The 26,395-nt window shown below is 39.5% G+C and overlaps 1 protein-coding gene across 3 annotated transcripts in view; it reads left to right on the forward strand.

Annotated features, from left to right (window-relative positions):
- plekhg4 (pleckstrin homology domain containing, family G (with RhoGef domain) member 4) overlaps positions 1-26,395 on the forward strand; it is a 55,125-nt gene that overhangs the window by 4,931 nt on the left and 23,799 nt on the right. For 2 of the 3 annotated variants that reach the window (XM_015368570.2, XM_015368571.2), the window contains exons 2-10: positions 4,108-4,305; positions 7,300-9,664; positions 12,852-13,070; positions 14,106-14,229; positions 14,385-14,478; positions 17,843-17,929; positions 19,405-19,521; positions 20,036-20,134; positions 22,081-22,229. In XM_015368570.2, the coding sequence (XP_015224056.2) occupies positions 4,108-4,305; positions 7,300-9,664; positions 12,852-13,070; positions 14,106-14,229; positions 14,385-14,478; positions 17,843-17,929; positions 19,405-19,521; positions 20,036-20,134; positions 22,081-22,229 (3,452 nt within the window). The remainder of the gene's footprint in view (positions 1-4,107; positions 4,306-7,299; positions 9,665-12,851; positions 13,071-14,105; positions 14,230-14,384; positions 14,479-17,842; positions 17,930-19,404; positions 19,522-20,035; positions 20,135-22,080; positions 22,230-26,395) is intronic. The other variant, XM_069181177.1, reaches the window with a different exon arrangement.

The following is a 26,395-nucleotide window of genomic DNA, read 5'->3' on the forward strand; positions in this document are numbered from 1 at the left end:
AACGATTTCTGGCCAATATCACCCACCTCCTTGTCTTCAGTGTCAAACCCCTGAGGAATGCACACAAATGCCAGGAGCGGATTCTTTCTGGAAATGTACAACACAAAAGGCTATCAACATTTTTGCATAATTTCTGTGTATTAAAAGAAAACCTTAGACAATATATACAACTATGACATTGTATGAGCAATGAATGTTTTATTCATGACTAAGAATATATTATGTAATTAACCTTTTGTTTTGATATCCCATGTAATGAGAATGTGTTTTTATATCCATTCACTATGGAGCAAACAAATTTCAAAAAGTAGATGTTCTAATATTTTTCTTTTTTGGTGAATAATAAACTTTATGAATATTATTATTATTTTTCATTACAGAGATTTCTTTGGTCGTTGTAAAAATAATTTAAGCTTTCCATTGTGCAGAGTTATTTCAGTTCCAGAATCTTGGATGTAATATTTGGTACAATAGTTAGTCTCTGCAGAGTTGTTGGCCGGTGTTGTTTTTTTATTCTTCTGAAATGGATTAGCAACATAACAGGCTACATTTATAAGTCGGACTGCTTATTCTGGCAAGAGAAAGCTACATGTTATGGTGTGGTCTTCCAAAATCACTATTTATTATCGGTTGCAGACTGGGATGATTGTAACAACGGAAACCTGGTGGTGCAGTTGATTAGAAGCTAAATTGCTGAAAGCAGTAAATCTGTATAGCTGTGCAGGAAAGGCTTCTTAGGAGAGCACTTCAGAGCTCATTTTTATCAACTGGGTTTGCACAAGCTCCTAACTGTGCTAACTTTACTGATGACTCACTGATGACTGGTTTGTTTGAAGCTAGCTTCCCTCACCCCCTTCTCAACCAAAAAGGGTGGAGATGGATTTTTCCATCCCATTTACCCCCTGCCCATACACTATGACACTTGTGCAGGGGCATATTACTGTTTGCAGAACAAAGATAATTGCATATCTGTCTCTTTTGCACACTTGCTGTTTTGCAAGCTGATTTCCTTTTCACTTCGTTTACCATTCCATGGGATTAATTTTGGAGGGCAGCAGCAGATGAGTGGATGCTGTGAATGGCTGCAGCCTTTCTTGATGGGGAACTGCAGAAACTGTTGGCTACTGCTTTAGTAAGACACAGTGTGTTAGTTATCACGCAGCTAAACGAGTGGCAGGTTGTGCGAGTGTGGGGCTTCCCTGGCACAGAGACTCGGCCAGATCAGTCGTGAAGCTGTGCAGGCAGACAGCAGTGGGTTGCTGTCCCAATAGAGTGTCCACACAGTACAGACCTTCTGCACCAGTTCCCCGACTGCAAAGTCTAGACCTATCCAGAACAGTAAATAATGGGTTTTTGAGCTTACTGAACAACTACAAAATACTTTTTCCCTTTTGAAAAGAAATGGAAAACATTGGCTGAATTCAAGGAGGTTTTATAGCTGCCTGTTTACGAGAGTTATACTGTACTTGAAGTACAGTATAAGCCTTCCTCAGTACGTTATAGAACATATTTTAATTTAAAGAGACTTTAGGAATGTTACATATGAAAGAAGGCAATTCTAACCCATCTGATTCACTTGTATTGATCAATTAATGGCTAATCAATGGGTATTATTTACTTGTTTCTTGAAAGAAGCCAGGATCACCTTCAAAATAATGGATGCTATTTCTCCTTTGTTTTCATGTGAGTTGTCTGGTTCGTGTTTCACTGTTTATTATGAACCCTTTAACTTTAATGTCTCTGAGAATTTTGCATTTCATAATGAGATCCCCACATAGTCTTTAATCAAAAGAGTCAGATGCCAGTGTAGGATATTCCTGCTTCTGTCTGAGATATTCCACTCTTGTGCTAGGTGTGGCTTGTCAGCCACTTTCCCTGCAGCTGCAGCACAGTGTGCGTGGACAGTTGTCTTCTGGATAGTATTAGAAGTGGCTGGAAAGTGGTAGTTTTTGCTCAATCCTTCTCCATGTCTAGACTCTGCTGCCATAGCCCTTGAGTGTCCAGGTTCAGGTTTTCATTTTCTTTACCAAGCATGTTCTTTTATGCTTGGTCCCTGTAGGATTCAATTGGAAGAGCTTGCACAGTCCTCGCATGGATTGTAAAGACAATTTGAACAGGTGTTTTCTGGTACAGTAAAGCCATGGCTTGGTTTGGGCACTGCAGTTTTGAAGTGCAGACAGCACTGAAAGATCAGCCTGAGCTCTGACTGGCATTCTGAGAGGAGTATGCTGTGATCTCTCAGATTGCATCTTGATTAGGGTATCTTTTCCTCCCCTATTTAAGTGTTCTTTTCTTGGTGTGAATTCTGTATAGGGATTTTTTTCTTGTATTAATGTTTCAGTATGTCAATAATGTTTTGGGTGCCATTCCCCGGGGAAGCCTGTATTGATTCTTTGTCCTTTTAAGTGGAAGCTGGAAAAGCAGGATTAGTCCGCTAATTTAATAGCATTACTGTGGTTTAAAGCTGCTCTGATAAATTAAATTTAAGTGTTTTTCTTGTGTTTTACACATGGGCTGTTCCTGGAAAACCAAATTGCTTTTGGGAGAACCTTGGGTAGCTAGTGTATGAAGGTTTGTTCAGGTCCGTTAAAGAGCAGTGTTATCTGGTAAATAAGCCTGGTGCAGCTTTTTTATTGGCGCTGCTCGGAGTTGTTACAGAGCTGATATTAAACAAGAACGTTGGCGATATGTTTCTCCAATTCAAGCTCCTGTCAAAGAGCACTTCAAAATGTGAATTAGTCCCCTGGGGTTAGTGGATAGCTCCTAGAAAATGGCTGTTGTTTTTTAAGTCACTGCAGTGACTTACACCAAATTTTTTGATTTTGTCTTAAACATGTACATTTGTTTAAAAATCAGTTTCAAGATCCAGGTAAAGTAAATGATTGTTTTTCTTCCCCTACACCTGGGTGTAAACAGGTGCACAGCTCATGTATAAACCATGTATTAGGGTCCCTGTATTTGTCTGCACACGGAGTAGAGTACAGATGGTTGCAAGCAGAGCTCAGGCAGGGTATTACCACTGATGCTTCCAACCATTTGCGTGTGTTGGAACAGGTCATCCCAGCTTAAAACCCCAGCTGTGTTAAAAAATAAAGCTGTTGGATTATTTTGCTTTGCTTTTTTTTGGAACCTGGACCAAATATTGATTTTTTTCCTATTAAATGTACAATTAGGTTTAAAGCAGTAGAGGCTGGGGGAAGGGTTTTCAACTTAAAACTTTTTTAGATAAAGAGTGATTGAGGAGTCTCTGAAGTAATTTGTTTAATAAGCATGTCTTAATAAGCACGCTTTTACAGGCCTTTCTGAGCCCTTCAGTGTACATTAGAAAGCATATAGAATAGTTATTTCCAGTTTTATTTCTGCTTCCTGAAATGCAGTAATCCAGTAATCATCAATCAGCAGGATTTAACACATATTTCTCATGGAAGAAATGTGGTTATTATATTATGGTTTCAGTTAAAATGTAGTTTATCAGAATACAAGGCATTCAAGTCTTCAATTCAAATACATTTTTGTTTCACAATGGAGAAAGTCTTGTGTGCTGAAAAATAATGTGGAATGCATTTTTGTTCCTGCTGCAGTTCATTCCAGTATTATTTTAGCTGACATGCTGTTCTGTGCCTCTCTTCCTCTAGCGCTGTGCATTATAAAACAGTGACACAAGAGTAAGAGCAATCTGTGCAGCTGAACCTGTCATTCAGTTACTAGAGTATCCCGTGGGAACTGATATTCAGCACAGAGAGTAGCCCCACGACACACAGTCTAGTCAGTCTAGTGTATAGAGTGTGTGAGGCGAGCCGGCAGCCAGTTCCTGCCTTCCTTTATGAGTCAGACCACAGCTAATATCTTTAACAGACTCTGGCCTCAGGTTTCCTCTGATCCTGCAAGAATCACGTTTCGAGACGGGGCCTGATTTTAACAGTGCACTCAAATGTTACACCTTATTAAGATCAGTTCAATAAAAGGAGTTTATCTATCAAGTGTTTTTTTAAAGCTTTCCCACTGGAAAGGACACCTGTAGTGAGCAGTCAAGCCCGACATTTCTCTTGCATTCCCAGACAGTACAGAGTGTGATTTCTGTGTTTGTGTTTCTCCTGGTCTGTGCAGGATTCTGAGTCCTTGGACAGCTGTATCCAGAATACCCTCGCTGCTCTGTACCCGCCATTTGAGGCCACTGCGGCCACGGTGCTGTGCCAGGTCTTTGATGTGGTGGAGAAGACATACCGTGGTGACGGGCTACGCTACCTCATTGACTTCCTGGTGCCAGCCAAGCACATTCTTCAGTGCATCCAGCAGGATTCCTGTGTGAGTACTCACGCTCCTAACTAAACTAAAGCCTGAAGAAAACTGTATAAGACACCAAGTGTGCTGAGATGTCTAACATTATTATCAGCGCTGACTCTAAAGTTTAGTGTATTAAATTTCTTGTAGTTTCTTGCAAGTCAGGCTACACCCTAGATGGGACACCAGTCCATCACAAGTTACAGACACATATACCCACACACGGTGGCAATTTTCCCAGTATCCAATTAACCTACCAGTGTGAGTTTAGGGTGTGGGAGAAAACCCAGCTGAACACAGGGAGAACATAGAAACTCTGCGCAAATAGGACCCCGAAGCTATGAGACAGCAATGCTAACCACTGCGTCGCTGTGCTGCCCTACTTTATTTGTACCGTGCATTTTCTTTACTTGTCTCAAGTTTGTATTGTGTTTTATTCTATGAATCCTTCGCCATGCTTTTAATTTCATTGTACTCCCTTTGATTGTAGTATGGTATGTTTTAACTGTGTCAGCAGTTTTGTTATTGTTATTTAGTAGCAAGGCTCTGCATTGGTGTTGACTAGATGCCTTGATAATGACATCTTTAGTTGCTGTGGCTCTCGGTTCCACTACAGTGTCAAAGTGTTCCTGCTCAATTCAGGGTATTGCAGTCTTGACACTGTGGCAGAATAACATGGCAGTTGTTAGGTTTGCTCGAATCTAGTCTGTTACTGTATATTACCGCACCCTTGGTACATTTCTGATTGCGTTCATCCAAAGCCAAGGCCTACTATTTGCCATGGTGATGGACTGTATCCTTAGGATTCCAGGCAAAGGATTTGCCAGGACTTTAATATCCCCACTGCTGCTGTCCTCAGCTGTCTTTTCATTCAGCTTGAGGACAATAGCAGCTTTTACATCTTATCTGCCTATAGTTTGCTTACAGCACTGATGAAGGTTTTTTCCAATATGTACTTTTCAGGCATGAAGGCCTAAAGTAAATTGATAGGATTATGTAATTAAAAGGCTGAAACATGATCAGATGCCTGTGTTCAAGCTTCAGCCAGCTGTACAATAAACCCATTGCTCATAAACCCATCCTTTCAAGTGTGCAAGAACACCATTTTAACAGTCAGAAAGGGCCTTTTAAATGTGTATTAAAATTTATATTTGTTCTGTTCTATGACTTATCTATTCAGGGATTACTATTGAATAATAATATGTTTCCCTCTGGAATTATTTCAAATAGTTTGCTGATAAACCTCTTAAAATATTTTGAATACAATATTAAATAGGTTTGATATGTGCTGTGCATTATTATGCATTTTTGCAACAGTCGGTGATAGCTGAAGCATAATGAATTATAATTAGTTGTGGACTGTGACTTTCTAAGTGAAAGGAAATGGTCAGACCCTTTTGGACCTTTCAGTGGCATCTGCCTGTCTGACTTTTTCTCTGCAGGTAATCTGACAAGGGTGCTATTGTGTAGCATGCAAGAGACCATCCAGGGCTGTCTGAAATGCAAAGAAATTAGTTTTCTACTAATCCTTTGTGTTGGTTCTGAATTGATAAACCTAAGTACGTCTCTTGAATATGAAATGTATCGAGTCTTAGTGAAAAGCTAATATCCTGGGAGTTGTGAGAGGGTGATTGATAGAGGAGACAAGTGACTTAGGTCATGCTGACATGCAGGAAGAGCATTTCCAGCCCTCACTCCATTGAGTTAAAATAAAAAGGAACAGAAACTGAAAACAGGTCTGTTACAGTAGTGGGAGCAGTGTGAATTACTGTTCCCTCCGAGTTTTGCAGGTTCTGGAAATATTCAGTGTTTTGGTTTAGTTGTTGTGTAACCTTCCCAGAAACAATTTGATACTTGCTCACGGTTCTTCTCTGTTGCTTTGTGCACTGAGCCTGTAAAGGCTTTGAGTTTCAGAGTTGGTTTGTTTTAGAAACACAACCCATCTCCAACGTCAGATTCCCACCCTGGCTCTGGGTTTAATCACAGGTTTTCCTTTAATCAGGGTGCATTTGAAAATAGTAGCCAAGAATAGTGGAAGAAAATGTCTTTCATTCATCCATATACCCTCAAGTCCTCAGACTTTTTTCTCTGTTTAATAATAATAATAATAATAATAATAACAATAATATTGTTGTTGTTGTTGTTATTATTATTATTGCACATTAAGTTAACCAAAATTAGTCAACCCTTCCTTGAGCTAATTCTTCTGATGTTAACCCTGGTCTTTACAGGGCACTGTTAATCTCTCCCTGTGCATTATGAGTCTATGCAAGGAGGCTGAATCCAGAGAGGGCTCAGTGTCAGAGGCACAAAGGAGGCCTTGCTCCTGCTGGAGGAATCGCAGGACTCGTTCTGAGTCTGAAACTTTGTCTTTTCACATTATGGGCATATCGGAAGTAGCAGCTGAAAAGAATGCTGTTTGTTGTTATAGATAATGCCAAGCAAACTATTTATTCAAAACACGTCTTTTTTCTGGTTAATAAGCCAGTTTTTCATCTCAGGTGAATGAAGTTGCCTGCTGCTGCAAGTTCCCATGTGTGCAAATCAGGCTTTCCTAAAGCACTGCACTCTTCTAATCTCTTAACCCTAAACTGGAGACTGTCCCAGAATCTTTTCTCTGTGTGGCTCTGTGTTAGCCCTTAATTAAACCTCCTAATCCTTTTCACATTACAGCATGGAGTGTTTTGCAAGATGAATATAAATTATATCTGTGGAAAATCAACCATAGCCTGTCCAGCACTAAGATAACATTTAAGTATTTATATTGTATTTTTAGATCTCTCACCTTCCTTGTTTCATGGAGAAGAAGAGCCAATTCTTTAGGTTTTCATTGTTTGTTTTACACTTCTGTGTATTAAATTATTTTCAAATTAATCTTTAACTGGAGAAAAAGATTGACAAATCTAGGAAGCTTATATACTAAATGCTTAACATTTTGTGAGTGTGTGAAAGCATTGAGAGCTATCGTACTGATGGTCTGTTCAATAATAACCTGTAATATTTCCTTTTCCTTTGTAGTTTCAGTATTGTGGATTTCTCTTCCGTCATGAAGGCTGGCCTTTGTGCATCCATGAAAGGATTATAATTCAGCTGGCCTCACTAGACTGGCGTGCCCTGAGGCCAGGAGACTTCTACCTGCAGGTGGTGCCATACCTTAAGCAGACTCCACGCATTGTGCTGAAGTGCTTGGCCAGAGACAGGCATAATGTGGAGGAGCTGGAGGTGCCAGAGATAACCTACACCTCCATCTTCACTATGGACTGGCTAGATTCCATTAACAGGGAGCGGATGGGAACAAACTTGGAACACTGTCTCTTGTCTACAGATAACAACATATTCCGGGTTCCCTGGGAGGACGTGGTCCATCCGGAGTTCATCAGCAAACCAAAAATGATTGACGCTGGTCTTGCCAGGCTAGTGAGCGAGGGGACTGAATGGAAGGGTTCACAGGAGAGCCAGTCCTCTGGGAAAGGCCCATACCCCTCAGTCAGCACTAACAAGACGCACAAAGGAGAGGAGAGTAAAGAACAGGAGGCCAAGCTCCAAAACCAGTCCCTGCCACCTCACAGGGAGGAAGTCAGCTGGCAGAAGGTTACTGAAAGTGTGTCAGAGGAATCAGATCAGGATCTGGAGGGGGAATACGTGGAGCTAGCAGACATTCCTCTCCCTAGGTTTTTTCCACAAAAAGGATCACTGACTGAGTCCATAAGCTTGAATTATAAAAACCAAAATAAAATGAGGACTAACAGGCATTTGGAAGCCAAAATGTCTGAGCCGCCCGTTAAAAGCAGCACTTGCTCTCAGACCATGGTTTGTATCAGCCTCATAGAGGAGAACCTGAACATGGCTGGCAAACCTAGTTCCTCTTCAAAAGACTGTCCTGTAAGCTTAACATCCCCTCTGGCAGAGGTTGTGAGTGATTCACTGGCATCAAAGGACAGTACTTCAAAAAATGTGGAAGGTACAACCCTGGATATTATCGCTGATGAGCCTGAATGTGGTAGATTAGATCCCACCACAGCTTTAGGTTCTGATGTAGTGAGCTGTGGCTCAGGTTTAGATAAAGAACTCCTTGGTGTCACTGGTGCCTGTGGCATTCATTTGGAGGGCCTTGGAATTCCTACAAATTTCAGGGAGCCAGAGTTCAGTTATGACAGCGACACTGATGTTTTACAAAAATGCAGAGAGGTTCTAGAAGGAGAAGAGGAGGTTGTTATTGAGGGCTCAAGTAGTAATCCATTAAGCTCAGTAGGTAGGACACTCAATTCTGGTGACAGTACTGACAGGGTTAGCAGTGGGCATGATGGGGAGGTGACAGATTCAAAACTTGCATCTGTCACTAAAGGCTCCAAACGGCAGTCAAGCATGCAAAGGCAGGACAGTGGGGCTCTGTGTGAGGAGGTAGTGTCTGATACTCCTGCCCCCTCACACACTTCTAACGCAGAGCTTCAGAACATGACAGCATTGTGTGAAAACGCTAATCCCCCATTCATTGCTGACACTGCCTTGTCTTCTGAGAGGGCTGTGGGCGATCAATTGAAAAGCAGAACAAATGAATTGGAATTGGGTGCCACCAAGTTGAAAAGTAATTCTGTGGAGCAGGTAGAACTTAGATCTGCCGAAGAGCTAGAAAGAAGTGCAGCTGTAGAGCAGGGTCAGGTTTCACTCAACCAGGAGATCAAGCAACAGGCAGTAAGTATGGACATAGCTTGCACTAGCTTACAGTGTGTAGAATATGAAGGTAAGGAAGAGAAAGTGTCTGAAAAGTTGTTAGTGGATGCTGAGGAGACAGGGCTTATAAAGACTATGCACAGAGAATCATTGGAAACCACATTCCAGCATTCTGGAACATCCCCGGAAAAGTGCATCTCACCTGCCAGCACAGGTGACGCACCACAAGCAAACTGGAATGTGGAGAGAGGGAGCTTGTTACAGGGTGTGAGTAGCAAGGAGGATTTGGATAAATTAGAAACAGAGCCGAAAGGCAGCAGGGAGGAAAGTGATGACGGGAATGTGGAATGTAAAGCAGAAAGCCGACAAATCCTCTTTAATAACAGTGCTCCTGGTACCGAGTCAGGAGGATCACAAAGCGCTGCGCTCCTGACGAGCCAGGACTGTTCTGCTGGATTGCACACAGAGCTTCAGGATGAGGGCTTCAGCGCTGATGTGTCTAATAAGGCAGTTTGGGAAGATGGCCATTCACTACCTGCCAGAGTAAAGGAGCAGAGGCGGGAGGAGGAAACAAGCATGGGTGAGACAGGGTCCTCTGAGAGGCATGCCCAGCAGATAGAAAAGCAAAGGAACGGGCCTGAAATGACTTGGAACGTAATTACAAGTTCTGTAGATGGAGATCAAGAAACATCAATGGAATCCCCTGAAAAAGGTAGCTCTTTCAATTTACAAAAAATTAACACAGTTATTGCTTCATTCCTTTAAGTCTTCAGTTTTTCCACTTTTTCATCTCTCACATCCATTCTTCCGTGATTTACTTTCTAATTATTTTTTTTAACTTTCTTAATGACAAATCCTACTGCCAAGTCAGAAGCTATTTCTTGGCAGTAACACAAATCATTCTTTTCAAATCCCTTAAGCATCCTGTTTTTAGAAGAGATCTTGTGAAGTTTTGATTGATTTCCAATTAAATGCTCTCCTTCTGTCTTCACCCACCTCCTCCTGTCCTCCATTGTCCTCCATGATTTTGTTTTGTTTCTGTAACTTTGCACTGCCATATAAAAATTACCTTAATGGCTTTGACTAGATTTATGTCTGTAAAGAATGCTTCAGATAAATTTATGTAAATATATTTGCTGCACTGAAAGAAGTTTAAATTGAAACTTTGGTGTCTTCAAATAATGTATTTTTGTTCAGAGTATTCAAATGTATCTGGGTGTTACAGTAGCCAGCAGCAATGTCTAGTACTTTAATAATAATACTTGTTATTCCAGCTCATACCTGTAATTAATGCAAATAGAATCCTTTCATTTGTTTGTCAGCCTCGGACCTTTGAAAATCAACTTAAGATCCCTTAAAGACCTTTCAACTCTGTTGACATTAATCATTTCCTGCATTAAAATAGTTGGTTTCGTAATCTCATAATTTATGGTTACATTGCCAACTCCTATAGTTTATGGTATCACTTCAAATGTATTTAATTGTTCTAAATTTTGGGGGTTGCTTGGTATTTTTAACTTCCTCTCTGTGTTACAGAGCTCTTAACAGTTTTTCCACTGCCTTATTCAGTAGTGTGGGGCATCAAGAACACATTTGGAAAGGCAAAATTTATTGAATAAGAAATTATTAAATTATTCCACTGAGGCTGCTGTGTTCGAGAAACAGGCCAGTGGTTAAGTTCTTGATAGATGTAGGCCTACATTATTCATCTTGACAAGGTGTTCTACATAAAGAATTTCACAGAAGAAGATCCTGTAACAGCTCCGAGTAAACAGTGAATTGATGCAAAAAAGAAGAAAATGGGCTGAAGACGGAAGCATTGTGCTGTTTTCTTCCCCTTTAGAGGTGTCTTCAAAAGGTGTAGATTGATGAGTCTGTATAGGAATGGTGTAATTTAATAGCAGAGGTGTGTAAAGGTGACTTGCAGTGTGTATCAGTGGACCAGAACTGCATGAGGCTTCACTGAGGCCAATACCAGGGTGGGCTGCTTTTGCAAATGCCAAAAGAGATAACTGACTCTCCATCCAAGTGGGTGGTTGCCTACCTGTATGTAGAACAAAAACAAATTTCAAAAGGCAGGCATTTACAAAGATGGTTGAAATACTGTAGGTAAGATGTGTCCTGTGTCTTAACTAATGTTTAGTTTTGCAGGCAAAGTCTTCTATGATCATTGCATTTTTTAGAATCACAAAAGCAAAAATATGTTAATTTCTGGGAAAATTTTAGTAATTTAAATAATCACATGTTACATAGGTTTTCAGCTTCAGGTTCAGAATTATTTCTTTGAAATTAAATATTTGGTAACATTGCTACATGCTAAACATGTTTTTAACTTTTTTTTCCATTTGTGACTGAGAACATGAGTCGTTATTTATTACATAAAGGTTTCTAGGAGTCTAAAATAAGACAACCAGTCATGTTGACAAAACTGATAACTGGAAATGGCAGTATGAGATCCTCATTTGTTATCTGCTATCTGGGCTCCTCCTGATTGTCATCTTTCTTATATGCTTACTGCATATTGTGGTTCAGCATATTTTCTGCTTTTAATTGTTTGAACATTTTGGCAGAATATACTCTAAGGTGAAATTGATTTGCTCCCTGAGTGTTAAAAGCAGTTGCAAGCAAAGAAGTGAGTGCTGACTTGTTGGACAAGAAGAAAATGCCCTTGACTTTACTGGATTAGTCAAAGCATGAACATGAAGTAGTTCTCAGTCTTATGCTCCAAACAGTTAAATAATATTGCTGTAATATTGCTAGTAAATGTACAATATACTGTATATATCATCAGTCACACACAGCCAAAACACACCACTGAATTTGGAAAGCCTGTACCTGGTACTCAGATTAATTTATATTGATTCTCTGCAGTCAACAGTTCTTCCTAATAGCTGCACAGCATAACTGACCCAAGATGGCCAGCAGACTTGATTGTGTTCTTCCTGAACAAGGTGGAGGGCTGTCTTGGCTGATCTGGCTTTCCAGCTGTTGAGTAGCAGGAAGTGAATCAGCTGGGTGCAGAGATTTAATAGACATGACTGAAATAACTTTCTGTACGGCATTGCACATTTTGTGGGGCTAAAGGCACAGTTTGGAGCTCAGCAGCAGTGGAACACTCTATAAAACAAGGAATTGGAGGCATGGAGAGTCAGTAATGGGAGGATTTATTTTCTCAAACTGTGCTTTAAATAGTGCACTCTGTGTTCACTTGACAGATTGAGATGCAGTAGTACAGTAAAGCAAGGAGTTGAGCAGGAATTAAATGCTTTGTTGTGCTGTTGTGTGTGTTTACCTCTTCTGGCTAAGCAGAAATGGGCCATGCACCAAGACAATTCCCCTTTTAATTAATATTTACATTCATTTTTCCTTGTTTTCTGTCACCAGTCTTGTTTAGTAATATTGGAGTTCATATGACCATCAGTTATAAGATGTATTTGTCCTGAAATTACTTGTCTTACAACTGTCTGTCAACATATTTAATAGCAGCTTGGATTAATTTCTAATGGAGAGTGTTGTGCCATCAAATAGTATTTAAGAAGTTCTGTTTCCATTCTGTACCTTTTTTCAAGACCGTGAACTTCTTTGAGTAGGCAGCAGTCTTGGGAACAGTATAAAGACATGCTCCCTGTAGGAAAGATGCACAGCAGAAATCTCTTTGCACTCACAGCCTTGCTTTGCTGGCCGCATTGCCGTGGTGCTGGCAAGGGCATACAGTTATTTACAAACTAGTGAAAATGGTTTGTGTTTTATGTGCCCTTTTTTGTAATTTGAAAGTCTAAAGATTTGAAAATATGAAGTGTTGTAGAATTATATTAAGTGATTTACTAAACCATTGTAGTGGCTTCTGCTCTACAGCTCTCTGGTTCTGTGTGTTAATCTGTTTGTGTCTCTGCCCACAGGAGACTGTCTGGAAAGGGAGAGGACAGTGCCAGGCAGAGAGGGGTCTTTGTTTTTACGAAACCTGGACTGTCCAGTGTCAGGCAAGGATGAAGGGCCAGCAGTGAAGCAGCAGGAACCTCTGTCTTTCTTAGCAGCGTCCTCCAAACTCAAGCATGTTCCTTCTCGGGCCCATGACATCAATGCAGACGTGCTATGCTCTGGAGTGCTGTGCTTACCTGGTGTGTAAAATGCATCTCTCACAAGATGGAGGAATGGGGTGTGAGAGTGCAGCTTCTCCCTCTGTCATTGGAATATGATCTTTTGAGTGATGATATAGAGAATGCAAATGTCTCTCAGCTAGTTGTGTGTAATTCTTTCAGTCTGCCAAAACCACTTAAAAGCAGAATTTATTTTTTGGGGGGTTTTAAAATATAATTCTTTATCTTTCTGTGACAGTGAAGAACCAAGTAAACTTCTAAATTGTAGGTCATTTCAAAAACCTTAATTTGTACCTGTGTAAATTAATCAATAATATTAATTTAGGAAATGACATCCCATGATATTTTAAGTAAATATTCTGCATTTTTACAAAAAAGCTTTTCCTTGCAGCATTTTATTGTTATAATGTCAATTTGTCAAAAGATGCCGATTTTCCTGCTATAGCCTCATACTTGCTTTTTAGATAGATAGATACTTTATTGATCCCGTGAGGGAAATTGCAGTGCAACAGCAGCTTAACACACACAACACAGCCACAGTGTAACGAATTATATACTAATAGTACAATACATACAATACAATACAAGAGTTACTCACAGTCCGGACACACAAGAGGAAACTAGAACAGAACAGTACACAGAAAATCGTATCACACGTATGAATATAAATATAGATGTAACCATAGATATAAATATAAATGTATTGCACAGGTCCCTGGCATATATTGCACAAAAGTGGTTGTAAACGGGAAAAAGAAAAAGAAAGAGAACAGATGTAGCAGTAGATGTGTATATGCGTTTAGTCCAGAAACAGGTCACTGTCGCTGTTGCCTCTGCCAAGACGCAAGGTGGATGCGTTGTACAGTCTTATGGCAGACGGCAAGAATGACAGTGACCTGTTTCTTTAAAAAAAATGTTCTTTTTTAATAGAAAAGAACAATTCCTATGGAATTATTTTTTTAAAAAAAGCTGTTTTAATGGTGTGTGGTGTTCATTGAGCTAGGTTCGCTTCCTTCTCTCCACTTTCATGTCTTTCCTTATGTTTTCATATTATAGGTACCAGAGATAAAAGTGGACGTGCATTAGTGACTGTGACAACAAGACATACAATTTGGTTAAACCCAAACTGCAACAGCACTGAACTTGTCCGGATTCTGGCATATTTCTACTCCATTCTCAGGTACTCCAATACAGACTTTAATAATATAGTATGTTAGTGTAATATAGTTAGCACCAGACCTCTTGAAGGAAAGGGCATGAAGAGTTAGATGTGTCAGAGATGTTCTGTGTGCCTGTGTGGGTGATACTGTTGTCACCGTGTTGATGTTTTAACAGAAAAGAGGTGCGTTCCCTTGGCCTGACTGTGCTGGTGGATGCTCGTAGATGCTCACCTGTACCTGCACTCTTCAAGGCCTTTAACGTCCTACAGGTACAGTTTTTTTTCTGTGTGGAGAGACAGAACATCCCATCTTAAAAACCACCTTTGCCACCACCTACATTTCACTCCAAAACTGAAGTGATTTTGGAAGATTATATACACACAGATTTGAACTCCTTGACTTCTTTTTAGTTTAAAAAAACATGATTTTTAACACTGGATTTTAAACACACAATAAAGTGAAGAGGCTAATGTTTTGTATTTTTGTTTATGAATATCTGCATACCCCAGCTTATGGAGTATGAGGTTTCGTAGCTGGGGCCTGGTTGTGTGTTAAGTATTTGTGTTTCTCTGTGAATATGAAATGTTTACAATTCAGTGAAAGTTAACAGTAGGGACACAAGGCTGCTGCTCTGTCTAGGCTGCATGCTTAGGGCTGGGTGCTGGGTGTGATAAATGGGCTCCACCCCCTGCTCTGAAAGACCTAGCTAATTATTCCTGTCTGTTTATTCTGCTGCCAGTTTAGCTTGGAGATTGATTTAAAGCCCTGGCTTGGACCACAGAGCCTTGCGTGCCAGCCGTATCTGACAAATTAAATGCAGAGATAATTAAAAAAGGCCCTCTGTAAATGCGAGAAAGTCAAATTCAAAAGTAGCTTGTGGCACATCACTAATGGAAGGAGACATGTAGTTTTTATTACATGAATGTGTTCTACGGCAGGAATGAACAGCCTTATATTATATGGCTAACAAAACTTTTCAAATTCACAACAGTGATTGGAAAATACTTTTCTGTTTTCTTTCAGGTGATGATATTGAAATTCATTTCTGTATTTGCAATCATGTAAGATTTTCTTTGGGGGGGGAAGCACAATCAAAATACGTTTCTGATATCTTCAATATGTTATTGCATTTAGTTCAGACAAGACTATCAGATGTGTACATAGGAATAAGTACAGTACTTACAGGGTTTAGTGAGATAAAGCCTAGCCTGAATTTCATTGTTGACATATATCAGCTGTTGATAACTTTCTATTTGGGTCAATAGGGTTTTAGATTGTACTCAATATGAGATTTGAGAAATTATATCTAATCTGAGCTGTGTTTGCAAACTAGATATAGCTTGGTTCATGTCGCTTATTTTCATTACCAAAACTCATAGGTGTACAGATGGTGCAGTGACCCTTACAGCACTAGGATCGGTTGTGACAATAGTAGTGGAGTCACTGTGAATAAATAATGTAATGAATCAGAATGAGAGCAACTTCTCGCTGTCTTGAGTTCTTTGCAGTGTGTTTCCATCTATCCTCACAAGGACAAATACCTAACACATGAGCAGTGGCTTTTGTACAGCAGGTCCTGCACATGATATTGTCTTTGTGGTGGCATGAAACACTCAAATTTAACAACAGAATTTATTATTACATCATGAGAATAATTAATGTAGTATGTGATGCCTTATTTTACCATGGTGGGCTAAGATCCAACTATACACTTTCTCCTAAAAATGTGGACTTGATATTCAGATGTGCAAACACGTTGACTGGGTAATCAGAATGTTTCAGTCCTGGTGTATAGATAAACTTAATTCTTGTTTTCCTGTACAATATCAAGTCACTAACTTCAACATTTCAAGAATAGGAACGCTGTCTTGATAACTACCTTTATACAGCTGTATGCAGTTTAATATACTTTGGCTAAAAAAAAATTGTGTAACAACCAAGGTGTCTCCTTGCCTGCATCTAACCAAGTAGTCTGGGGGCCTGCAGACATTGTTTAAAGTGTAGGTTTGACTGTTTGGGAAGAAAATAAAAACAGTCCAGCCTGCAGCACAATATGCTACAGGCAAAACTGCAACGGTTTTCAAAGTGGGCTGCGATGGCCCTTGCAGTTGTCCGTTGTTTTTACAGTACCTTACAGAAGCCCTACTTTTGTTGTCTTCACAATGTAGCTGTTAATTTTAAGATCTCCATGTTTTAAGTAAGTTTTATTATGACGAAACCTGTGTTCTTGAAAAACACAAGCTACACTCTGTTATTATGGTGTTAATAAGGCAAATAAAAATAATTATTAATAAGACTTTCTTCATCAAGGCTGGGTGTCCCAGTGTTATCAGTGTTATGACTGTGAAGTAAACGTTGTCCTTAATTGTTTGCACTGACACTCAAATGTTTCATGAATGACAGAGATGTTTACACTTGAGCATTGCTGAACTGCATTCTTTCGGAATTAAACCTGATGTAGCCTTTACTTCTGTACCTAGACAGACTCTTTTTCCGTACTTGATTAGTCTGTGTGCAGTGGGCTACCTTATTTACCTCACCACAAGTCAAACTGTTTCATGGGCTACGTTTTTATATATTTTTTGTTTAAATAGGACTACACTAAAAGGTGAAAAATATGCTTTTATGAAAATGATAATGAATTTAAGACTGTTAGATGGTTATTTCTCAAATATAATTTTATGTACTATACATATGTATTCAGTTAGGAATAAATAAAAAAAAACAACAGAATTGAACCACCTAAAGAAAATGTGTTGTTTTAATTTAAATTGAGGACATATTGCCTTAGAGAAATTCAAACATTTAAATTATATAGAGTTATATATAAGAACTAACTGAGAACTGAGCAGGAGATACAGTATGTTCATCATTTAATGTATCAGTAATATGTAATATGTGCTTTTATTTCTTAATAGATGTAAATTGTTTGCTATAAATTAGCTCTCCTCCCCCCTTCTCTGTGAGGTTGGTGCAGGAAGTCTAATCTCTGCTCACAGGCAGTGTCTCTCAGGATAGAATGGCAGGACACCTGACAGGGCTAATGGGATTGTTCCCCCCAGAGGAAACAGGTCGGATTGCACATTCTTTTGTCTGTCAGTCCCAAGAAGGCTGCTGTTTCAGTTGTCACTTCTCATGGTGCTTGAACAAAGACGTGCAGCATGCAGGGGGTTCTCGATACAGAGCTTTATCTCTGCACCATGACATCGTTTGTCATGAACTTCTTAGATGACTAAGACAGTTCAGCATTGGTCTTACATGCATCAGAGAGTTTTAGAACATTCTCCTCAGAGCACAGTTCATGCTAGCAGCCTTTGAGTGCCATTGAAACCCTATGATAGCAAAACGATAGTATACTGTAGTTTGGTGAGCAGACGTAATACAGTTGTGTTTAAGCCAACTTGGAAATTGATGTTACAGTGTATCTCAGTGTGAAGCTGTGAGCAAGATTAAATCTTGTTTTTTGGGAATGGAGGTGTGAACCTGAGGTAGGCCACTTTTCACAGTATGTCCACATAGCACAGATGACTAAAGGTTCAAATGATAATGAACTCCTGAAAAGCAAGCTTATGTATTTTGTGTGAAAAATAGAAAAATGCATTTTCTTAACTTTTTCTTCCTACTCTTTGATAGGAAGCAGTTCCCAACTGTATTCACACTGTACTGCTGCTGGCTGATAGAGACCTCACCTTTCGTATGGAGAAACCCTCTGCTATGCAGGTAATTCAGTTCTTTAAAGAACTTATATCTTTGCCTCAAGCAGGCTCCTTTGTAGTTGTACATTTTTATCAACTTTTAATAGACCATTGAAGAAGGTTCTTTTAAATTGTGTAAATTAGAAATGTCCAAAGCATCAGAAAGGCAGCATTCAATAGCAGTATCATTACAGTACATTAGGGAGTTAACACAATCATCATGACTTTTGTATAGAACTGGTCCTGGAGACCTGCTGTGTCTGCTGGTTTGCAGGTCTCTGATGAAGTACCAGACCCTTATGAGCTGGGTGACATAGTTAACATTTTACCATTAAGCAACTCATATATTTATGTAATTAATAGCTGAGCTGAAACAATAACCTATGAACACATACTTTAATCTTTAAAAGGCATCATCTTGCTGCTATCAGAAATAAAGGGTTGTTCACTCCCCGGAGTTGAAAATATTGTGAAGGGACCTCCTGTATCCTGCAGCTGTCCAGCACCTCCTTGGTAACGTGCAGCACAAGGAATCGGTTCTCCTGATTCAGCTCTGAACTGGGAAGCAATCATCAGTATTAAACACCAGCCTTCCTAGAGAAGAACAAAAGCTTTCGTACTGCCTTTTCTGATTGTTGCTTTTAAAATTGTTTGTTAGTCTTAAACTTTATTTAACCATAAATGCAGTGAAAAAGTAAGAAGCTTTAGAATAATGTCTAAAGATGTAGACAAACTGGAAACAGATTGTGAGCAACATTGTTTATTCTGTCAACTTTAAAACCCACTTAAACCCTCCACCTGCTACTCAAGATATTTCCAGATAAAATACATGTAGCTTGCATTTGGTAGCATTATAAAACCACTAGTTGTTGATAGCATTCACAAAATTTTGGTGTAACTAATTTTTATTTTTTTGTTGCTTACTTGTTTTGTCATTGCTATCATTGGGGATAATAGTGCTGATATTTAGTATATTGTTTTCGGCAGCTGTGTGGAGCAGTGGTTAAGGCTCTGAAATTGTAACTGGAAGGTTGTTGGCTTAAATCCCAGGTGGGAAACTGCTTTTATATTCTTGAGTAGTGTACTTCAGATGGCTTCCGTAAAATTCGCAGCGGTATGAACTTATGAAAGTCATAAGTGTGATCATCATCTGAATGAAAATGTTGCCCTCTAGGTTAAAGGTATAATACATATTAAGTGATAACTTACAGATAAGACATCATGCGTTGCCTATAGGGGCACCTCTCTTTTTCAGTCACTGTATTCTTTCATTTTCACAGAAAAATAAGCTTTGGAAAGAACATAGAAGTGATCTGTTTTAAGGAAGATACCATTTTAGGGAAGTGTTCTTTGCAGGTTTGCACAGTGCTGTGGGGGCAGGTGTGAACTGACCCCTTGTGCTGGGATCTGTGCAGGCAGGGCTCCATGTTGGTGTGGCAAGATGATGTTACCTGGAACATGTGTAAGCACTGTTCACCCAATCCCTTTTCTGCCTTGCAGTTTGAACTCCTCACTTCACTCAAGTCTCTTCACAAGCATATCGACAGCACGCAGCTGCCACAGGAGTTTGACGGCAGCTTTCCTTTCTGCCATAGCAACTGGGTCAGCTTCCGAAAAGTAAGCAAACTCTGTGTATATATAGCTTTTTTGTTATTAGTATTATTATGACTAGCTCTAGTGCTGGCTCCAAAAAGAATTTACTAGGGGATGCTAAGCATGTGAGGAGGAGAACCATAGTTATTTCTGAAGCCGCTAATATAGCTGACTTATCATGTGAGTTTTTAAGCGTTTCATGAGAAAGAATACAGGTTGTCACAGGGACATAAGCAGTTTGCAAGATTGATTTTTTAAGGTGGAGTGACTGAATCGCTTAAGACAATGGCATAACTGTTCTTGAAGTGAGCTAGCGAGTCATTAACATGTACAGTGGTAGTGGTAACAATAGATTTATTGATAGTAGTAGTGGTATTAGTACAGTCTTTTTTGCCACTACAGCAAATAATTGTTCAGTCACTTTTTATACATGTAGGGAGAGAGAAATTCAGAAGAAAATGAATGTCTATGTGACAGACTGAGGCTATGCTTTCTTTCTGTGACTTTCCTCTGACATGGCTTACCTTACCTTTTGCAGAGAGTGGAGCAATTGGCTCAGAACTGCAGGGATGCAGCTTGCTTCCTGCAAGGGACCATTGCAAGCCTGCAGTCCAGCTCACTGCCCACCGTGGCAGAGGTAGGAATGACATTTAATGTGCTGTCAAAGGCTATACTTCCTTCCACTTTAGCCTAAGATTCTAGTTCACCTGGGCCTTTGGGTCAGTGTCCTTCTTTTCCATACCAGCATGCTGCCTTGCTCCTATCGTTTCCTGTGTATCATTTCAGTGACTTTCCAGCCACTGCTGTTCTGCTTCCTGTTCAGTGACTGCTTCTACCACCTTGGAAATTAACCCTAAAGACACTTTCAGTAAACAAATCTGATTATCAGCATGAACACCACATTTAGCAATTTTATGAAGTTATTTCTATAAGACTCCCTTGATAACGACATCTTCTAAGTAAATTAAAAGCGCTTAAGAACATCAGTATGGTTACAAGTAAAAGAAGGCCATTTGGCCAGTCTAGCCACTTTGGTACTTAGTACCTTATTAATCCAGTGAATATATCACATCTGTTTATTGAAAGAAGTCATGTTATTGGCATCACAACATGGTAAGAGTAGCTTATTGTATAGTACTATAACCTTTTGCATAAAGAATTATGTTTTAAATGGACATCCACGTAGTGATGACCAATTTACAGTGGTGTGAAAAAGTGTTTTCCCCCTTCCTGATTTCTTATTTTTTTGCTTGTTTGCTGCTAAGGGTGGGCCAACCAGTTATTAGGTTTAGGGGGCAATCACTTTTTCACACAGGGCCATGTAGGTTTGGATTTTTTTCCCTTAATTACCTTAATTTAAAAACTGCATTTTGTGTTTACTTGTGTTATCTTTGTCTAATATTTCAATTTGTTTGATGATCTGAAACATTTCAGTGTGACAAACATGCAAAAAAATAAGAAATCAGGAAGGGGGCAAACATTTTTTCACACCACTGTATGTAATTTAACAGAATTCTGAATTGTTTAATCTATTGCTCTGTATTGCGTATGCAACAAAATGCTTAAGATGACCTTTAAATGCCAGTGAGTTTTCTGATAAGTGGGACTTGACTCAGTGTGGGTCACTGAGAAACATGAAGACGTGGTGTAATCCCTGGTAAACCGAGCATTAACAGGGGAGCCTTGTCAGAATCCCTGAGGGTATACGTATCTTCCTCTGCCAATCTTCGTAAAAATGGAGGTAGACAAACAGCATGTGATGTCGGTGTCATGGGAAATGATTGTTGATGGGGTATTGATTTCTCTTACTGCTTTTACTGCAAGGATAAGTGCTAGCCAAGCCCTTTTCCAAATTGGAGAATGTTCAATACAGGTGGACACACCATTGACACAAAGCAATTTTTTTTCCCTGGGATTTATCTCCCTCCCCAGCATTTCCTGCCCTTGATCAGAGCCTAGTGCTATCAGTTAGGGATCAGAAGGCCCTGATTGTAACCACAGCCTGGTGGCATCAATGGCACACTCAGAGGAAAATCGAAAGGTTACAGTTTCAACCCATTGTTCGTTTGTCTGCTAGTAGCTCATTGATCCAAATGGTTTATCTAGATGTTTCCTCGAGGTTTCTAGGGAACCAGCTTCAACAACAGGATTTTGCTCCTTGTCTACAACAACCATCCTTTATGTAAAATAAAATGATATCCCTGTGGTTGACTTTGACCTTACAGAATTTTAAGCAAACTCTGCCAAGTGTGTTTGTGTAACTTTTTTTGCTTCTGAAAACTGTCAAAATGTCAAAAACATTTAGACCACTCTTGTCTAGTCTTCAGCTTAATTATGTTTGGGATGTATCAAGCAGTAAAGGAAATGTAACTACCCGTATATTAAACAACTTGAATTTATAACTTCCATTGATTAACACATTTTAAAATATTTTACAAATATTTTAAGAAAGTATTTGTAGAGCTCATATGACTAAAATTAAATTGATATTATGTTTCTTTTAATTAGTCTAAATTTATTTCTTAACTCTGAAAGTATCTGTGCCGCGGTGGTTTCAGTAGTCTGCTGTGTCTCGGCCTGCAGGAGGCACCAGCCCTGCTTGACAGGTACCGCAGCCTGATGAGGTCAGTGCTGGAGGACTGCCGGCTGGTGCGGCTACAGCTGGAGGGCGGGGCGACACTGTCGCGGCTGAGGAAGGAGGAGTCCAGCGTCAGTCTGACTGAGGATTACAGGTATGTCGAGGTCCTTCAGGACAGCTCCTGAATTCATTCTCCACTTAGCTGCTCTCAGAATGTGCCTAATCTTTACTTTTCACAGTAGTGTTTCGCTGTAGCTGTGTGGAGAAAACAGTGCTTGGTGACATGCAGCTCTGGTAACATATCATCACTTTATTTTCTTTCATTAGGAATTCATCTTTTCACATACCCCAGCTTGCTCTCCATGAGACACAGACACACAGACAGGGAGAGAAGCTTGGGGTCAGAGCACAGGGTCAGCCATTGTACAGCGCCCCTGGAGCAGTTGGGGTTAAGGGCCTCGCTCAGGGGCCCAATGGAGTAGGATTCCTCTGCCGGCTGCGGGATTTGAACTGGCAACATTCCAGTGACAGGCGCAGATCCTTAGCCACAGAGCCACCGCACCGCCCCAAGCGGCACTACATTTATATTACAGATATTGAGCTGTTTTGTAGACGTACTCAGGTTGCAGTTCTGTGTTAGATCACTAGCCTGTTTTCTTACACACCTCAGATTTGTAAGGAAATAGTCCTCTAATTAAAATTCCCAGTGATATAAACTTATATAAACTCTTACACAGTCATATTATTCATCCTTTCACAGTCCATGCTCTGATAAACTTTTTGGCACAGTATTGTTCCAAGTACTTTTAAAAGGCAAATGTGAACTGTGACAGTAGATCTATCATTCAATGTCCCAACTGTGTAATTACGAAGAATTCACTCCCTGTGAGTTCAGATTCACTGAAGTAAAGAAATGCACTATGATGAATTTGACATAGTAGCTGGTATTCCTAGTAGCAGTCTTACAGGAGTGCAGGCATGGGTGTGTCTGTGTCTTAAGGAACTATAGAAATGTTTAGAAATGTATTTTCTGTGAGTGCTGTAGTTTGATCAGGGTTTTCTTTTTTAAATAGATTATTTACATTCCCCTTTTGTGCAGCAGACTTCCTGAGGAGCCCCACCTCTCACCTTCTTTGTGTTTAAACTGGCATCCCTGCAAGGCTTTGTACTGTATGTTACTAGTAAAATGCTTTATCTTTCTGGAGTCTGGCTGAAGTCTGTCAACATGTTTTTTTCTTTTGCACAAGGACGAGCAGTCCCATTCTTAAGTGATGACAGAACTCTGTTTTTGTCAAAACTTTTTTTGGCTCTCCCCTGTGTTTGGGGTGGCACAGGGGAGCTCTTCTGAAATGTTGGACTCTTGTCATACAAGACCTGCTCTTTTTTTGAGAAGTTGTTGCCAGAGACTAATGCTTGGCTGGAAGATTCAACTTGAGTTACTTGGGGTACCCCAAAGTCGATAATTGTATAATTGATGTCCCTGACGAGATTACTTTTCTGTCCTGTCCTGTTAATTAATTCCTGTGAAAGTAGCTGTCAGAAAGGCAGAGCAGCAGCCCAATTTTTAAACATTACAGGATTTTTGAAGCAGTTTGATCAGAATAATAATCCAGTAGGAATCATATATATTTTATTTTTCAGTTAATTCACTCACTGTCCTTCTTGTTTTCTAGTTGCACTAACTAGCAGAAGGTGGAGGAATATGGCACAAGATCAGTGTGCAAGGATTTGTATTTCTGCTTCATACCAAGATACTTTTAATTGAGCTGTTTCCTACACTAATTATTAGAGTTGTATTTGTTTTTGCAAATAGAATGAGGTGAGGATTAGCCCTGTTACAAAGAAATAGATTAAATAAGAATGAGTCATAGTCTGAAAAATGTTAGTCATTTCCCAGTACAGAAATGTCTGACTGCATCTAGCAGTCATTACTTTATGATAAAATATTGAGATTTTCTGCCTTGCCTTTTCAGCACAACTATCGAACAACAACGGTTGTTTCCTGAATGGTCACAAAGTTAGTCTATGAGTGTTTCTTTTTTCAATGTAAATATTTCCTCAGTGGCATTTTTAACAAGTTCAGCTTCAAGTGTGTATCTCCTGTTTGCCTAGTACTGGAATGCCTATGAAACGTGACTCTGCACATGTAGCCCAGTGTGTTTTTGGGGTGTGAACCATGACTAATTGGTTAATCATGAAAGGATGTAGGCTGGCAGGGAAACACATTGTTTCAGTGCACAATAAGGCTATTCAGTTTTTATCACTTCATCATAATACCAACTGAATACACAGAGAAACCTGGAACTGGAGAAAAATCACAACATGAAGTCACTGCAGTCATTGCCTCCAAACCTCCCAGGTGTAACATTGCTGTTTCTTTTACACAATATTTTAGTACATCGTTTTTCTGGTGCATAAGATGCATTCTTATTGTTCTGTTATTTAGTAGTTTAGGGGTTGTAGGTCTCAGGTCCCTTCATTTGAATATTGATAATCTTTGCTGCTTCATAACTTTAGATTCCTAGGTTTTCCATTAGCATATGATTTGAAGACTTAGAAATCACTCAGAAAATGAGTCTGACTATTTTGCTGCAGACGGGCACAGGCCACTTTCCTCCATGTGCTCTGGGCATGGTCTTCAGACCAGTGGGCACGTCTCCCTGACAAATAGATTGAGTCTGACTCTCCTCGTGAGTGATTAGAGTAGATGTAAACAGCGGTTATGACAAAACACACCCCACTGTCTTGAAACAGTCTGGTTATGTTTTTGTCTTTAAACTCATGAATTTATTAGACAATTAAATGGACTGAACAGAGGAAAAGGAGAGAAAACAGTTTTGATATAAGCATGGTTAAAGATAGAAAAATATTAGAAATTCTTCATAGCACAAACTGTGAACAAAGCTCCTATTTTTTTAAAAACTGCCCTGCTGCTGTGCACTAATTTGCATAATAATTGAGTAGAATGTGTTTAGCATCAATAGACTGTTGTTTTCTAGACCCATAAGCTGTTGCCAGGGTACAACTTGACTAAAACAGTACTTATGAAATTGTAATAATTTATATGTACAAAAGAATTTTTGTTTTCTTCTTTTGAGGAATGGGTGTTTATTATTATGGATACCAATGTTCTGCATCATGCATAACTCTGAAGCTTCCAGTAGCTTCTGATAACAAGAACAGCTTAACTGCTGAACATACTTTCATTGGTAAATGTCTATGACGGCAAAAGAGTCACATTTTCTTAAACAGAAATTTAAGAAATATTAGAAATCATTACAGACTTTTCTAAAAGTTGGCTTTGGGATATAATGTTAAAGTAAAATAATGTGTAAAGCACTTTGAGATTATGGTAGAATTTAAAGCTGCATGGAAAATGATTTTACCACCTCTGAAAAAGCCGGTTGTGTAAAAAATAGGAAAGCATGCAGCAAAAAAACTGGAATACTGCCAAAATGCTGTGCAGATTTACAATGGAAAACTTAAATAACTGAAGTTATTTAAATTTAATGAAATAAAGATGAATATGTTCCTTTGTTTATGAGCCACAAAGAGAAATGTGTTTCTGTGAGATTGGAAAAGCACAGAACAATGAATACCTACTGACAATCTGAAAAGCACAGTGTTTAACTTATCCTATAGCCACAAATCCAGTCAGTTTCTGGTGTGTCTGTGGACAGCAGGGGGCACATGGTGTCCAGCGTGAGCTGACAGTCTGTGAGTAGCCTGTGCACTGGAAATCAAGAACACATTTACTGTTTCTGGACCTCTCATGCTCAAACAGGCACCATGGTGTTGGTTTGTAGACCTCCAGTGTGGAACGCAAGTACTGTGGTGTTGGTTTATGGATATTGCAATGCTAAGGTTTTTGAAGAGTTCATAATGATGTCCTATGCATCTTTTGGAAGTCAGCTATAAGATAATTTAAAAGTATTAATCACTCTAATTAAGCAGCCCTAGCAGATCCTTTTACAGTGTACCGTTTTATAATTGTTTTATTTTGTAGTGCAGGACTGTATTTATTTTGATAATTTCTTGCTGGTACTGCAACCATACCAGACTTTCAAGAAAAATGGAGAGAGCTTCACTTGTATTGCATTTTGTGGTGCATGTTAGCTAGATCTCAGTACTTCCTCTGCCGGAGCCATTAAAGAGCTTCTAAGAAAAATCCCCTTTCTAGGAGTTTGCATTCAGTAGTGACTTTTCACAAAAAGACATTCTCTCCTGCACCCAGTCGCCTTGCAGCCCCGCTGCAGTTCTGCATGGGACACTGCAAGTTGACTGTGTGCCGGCACTGGCGCATGCCCGTGTGAGTCTGGG

This window comes from Lepisosteus oculatus, chromosome 20 (genome assembly GCF_040954835.1).
Source record: "Lepisosteus oculatus isolate fLepOcu1 chromosome 20, fLepOcu1.hap2, whole genome shotgun sequence".
Lineage (NCBI taxonomy): Eukaryota > Metazoa > Chordata > Actinopteri > Semionotiformes > Lepisosteidae > Lepisosteus > Lepisosteus oculatus.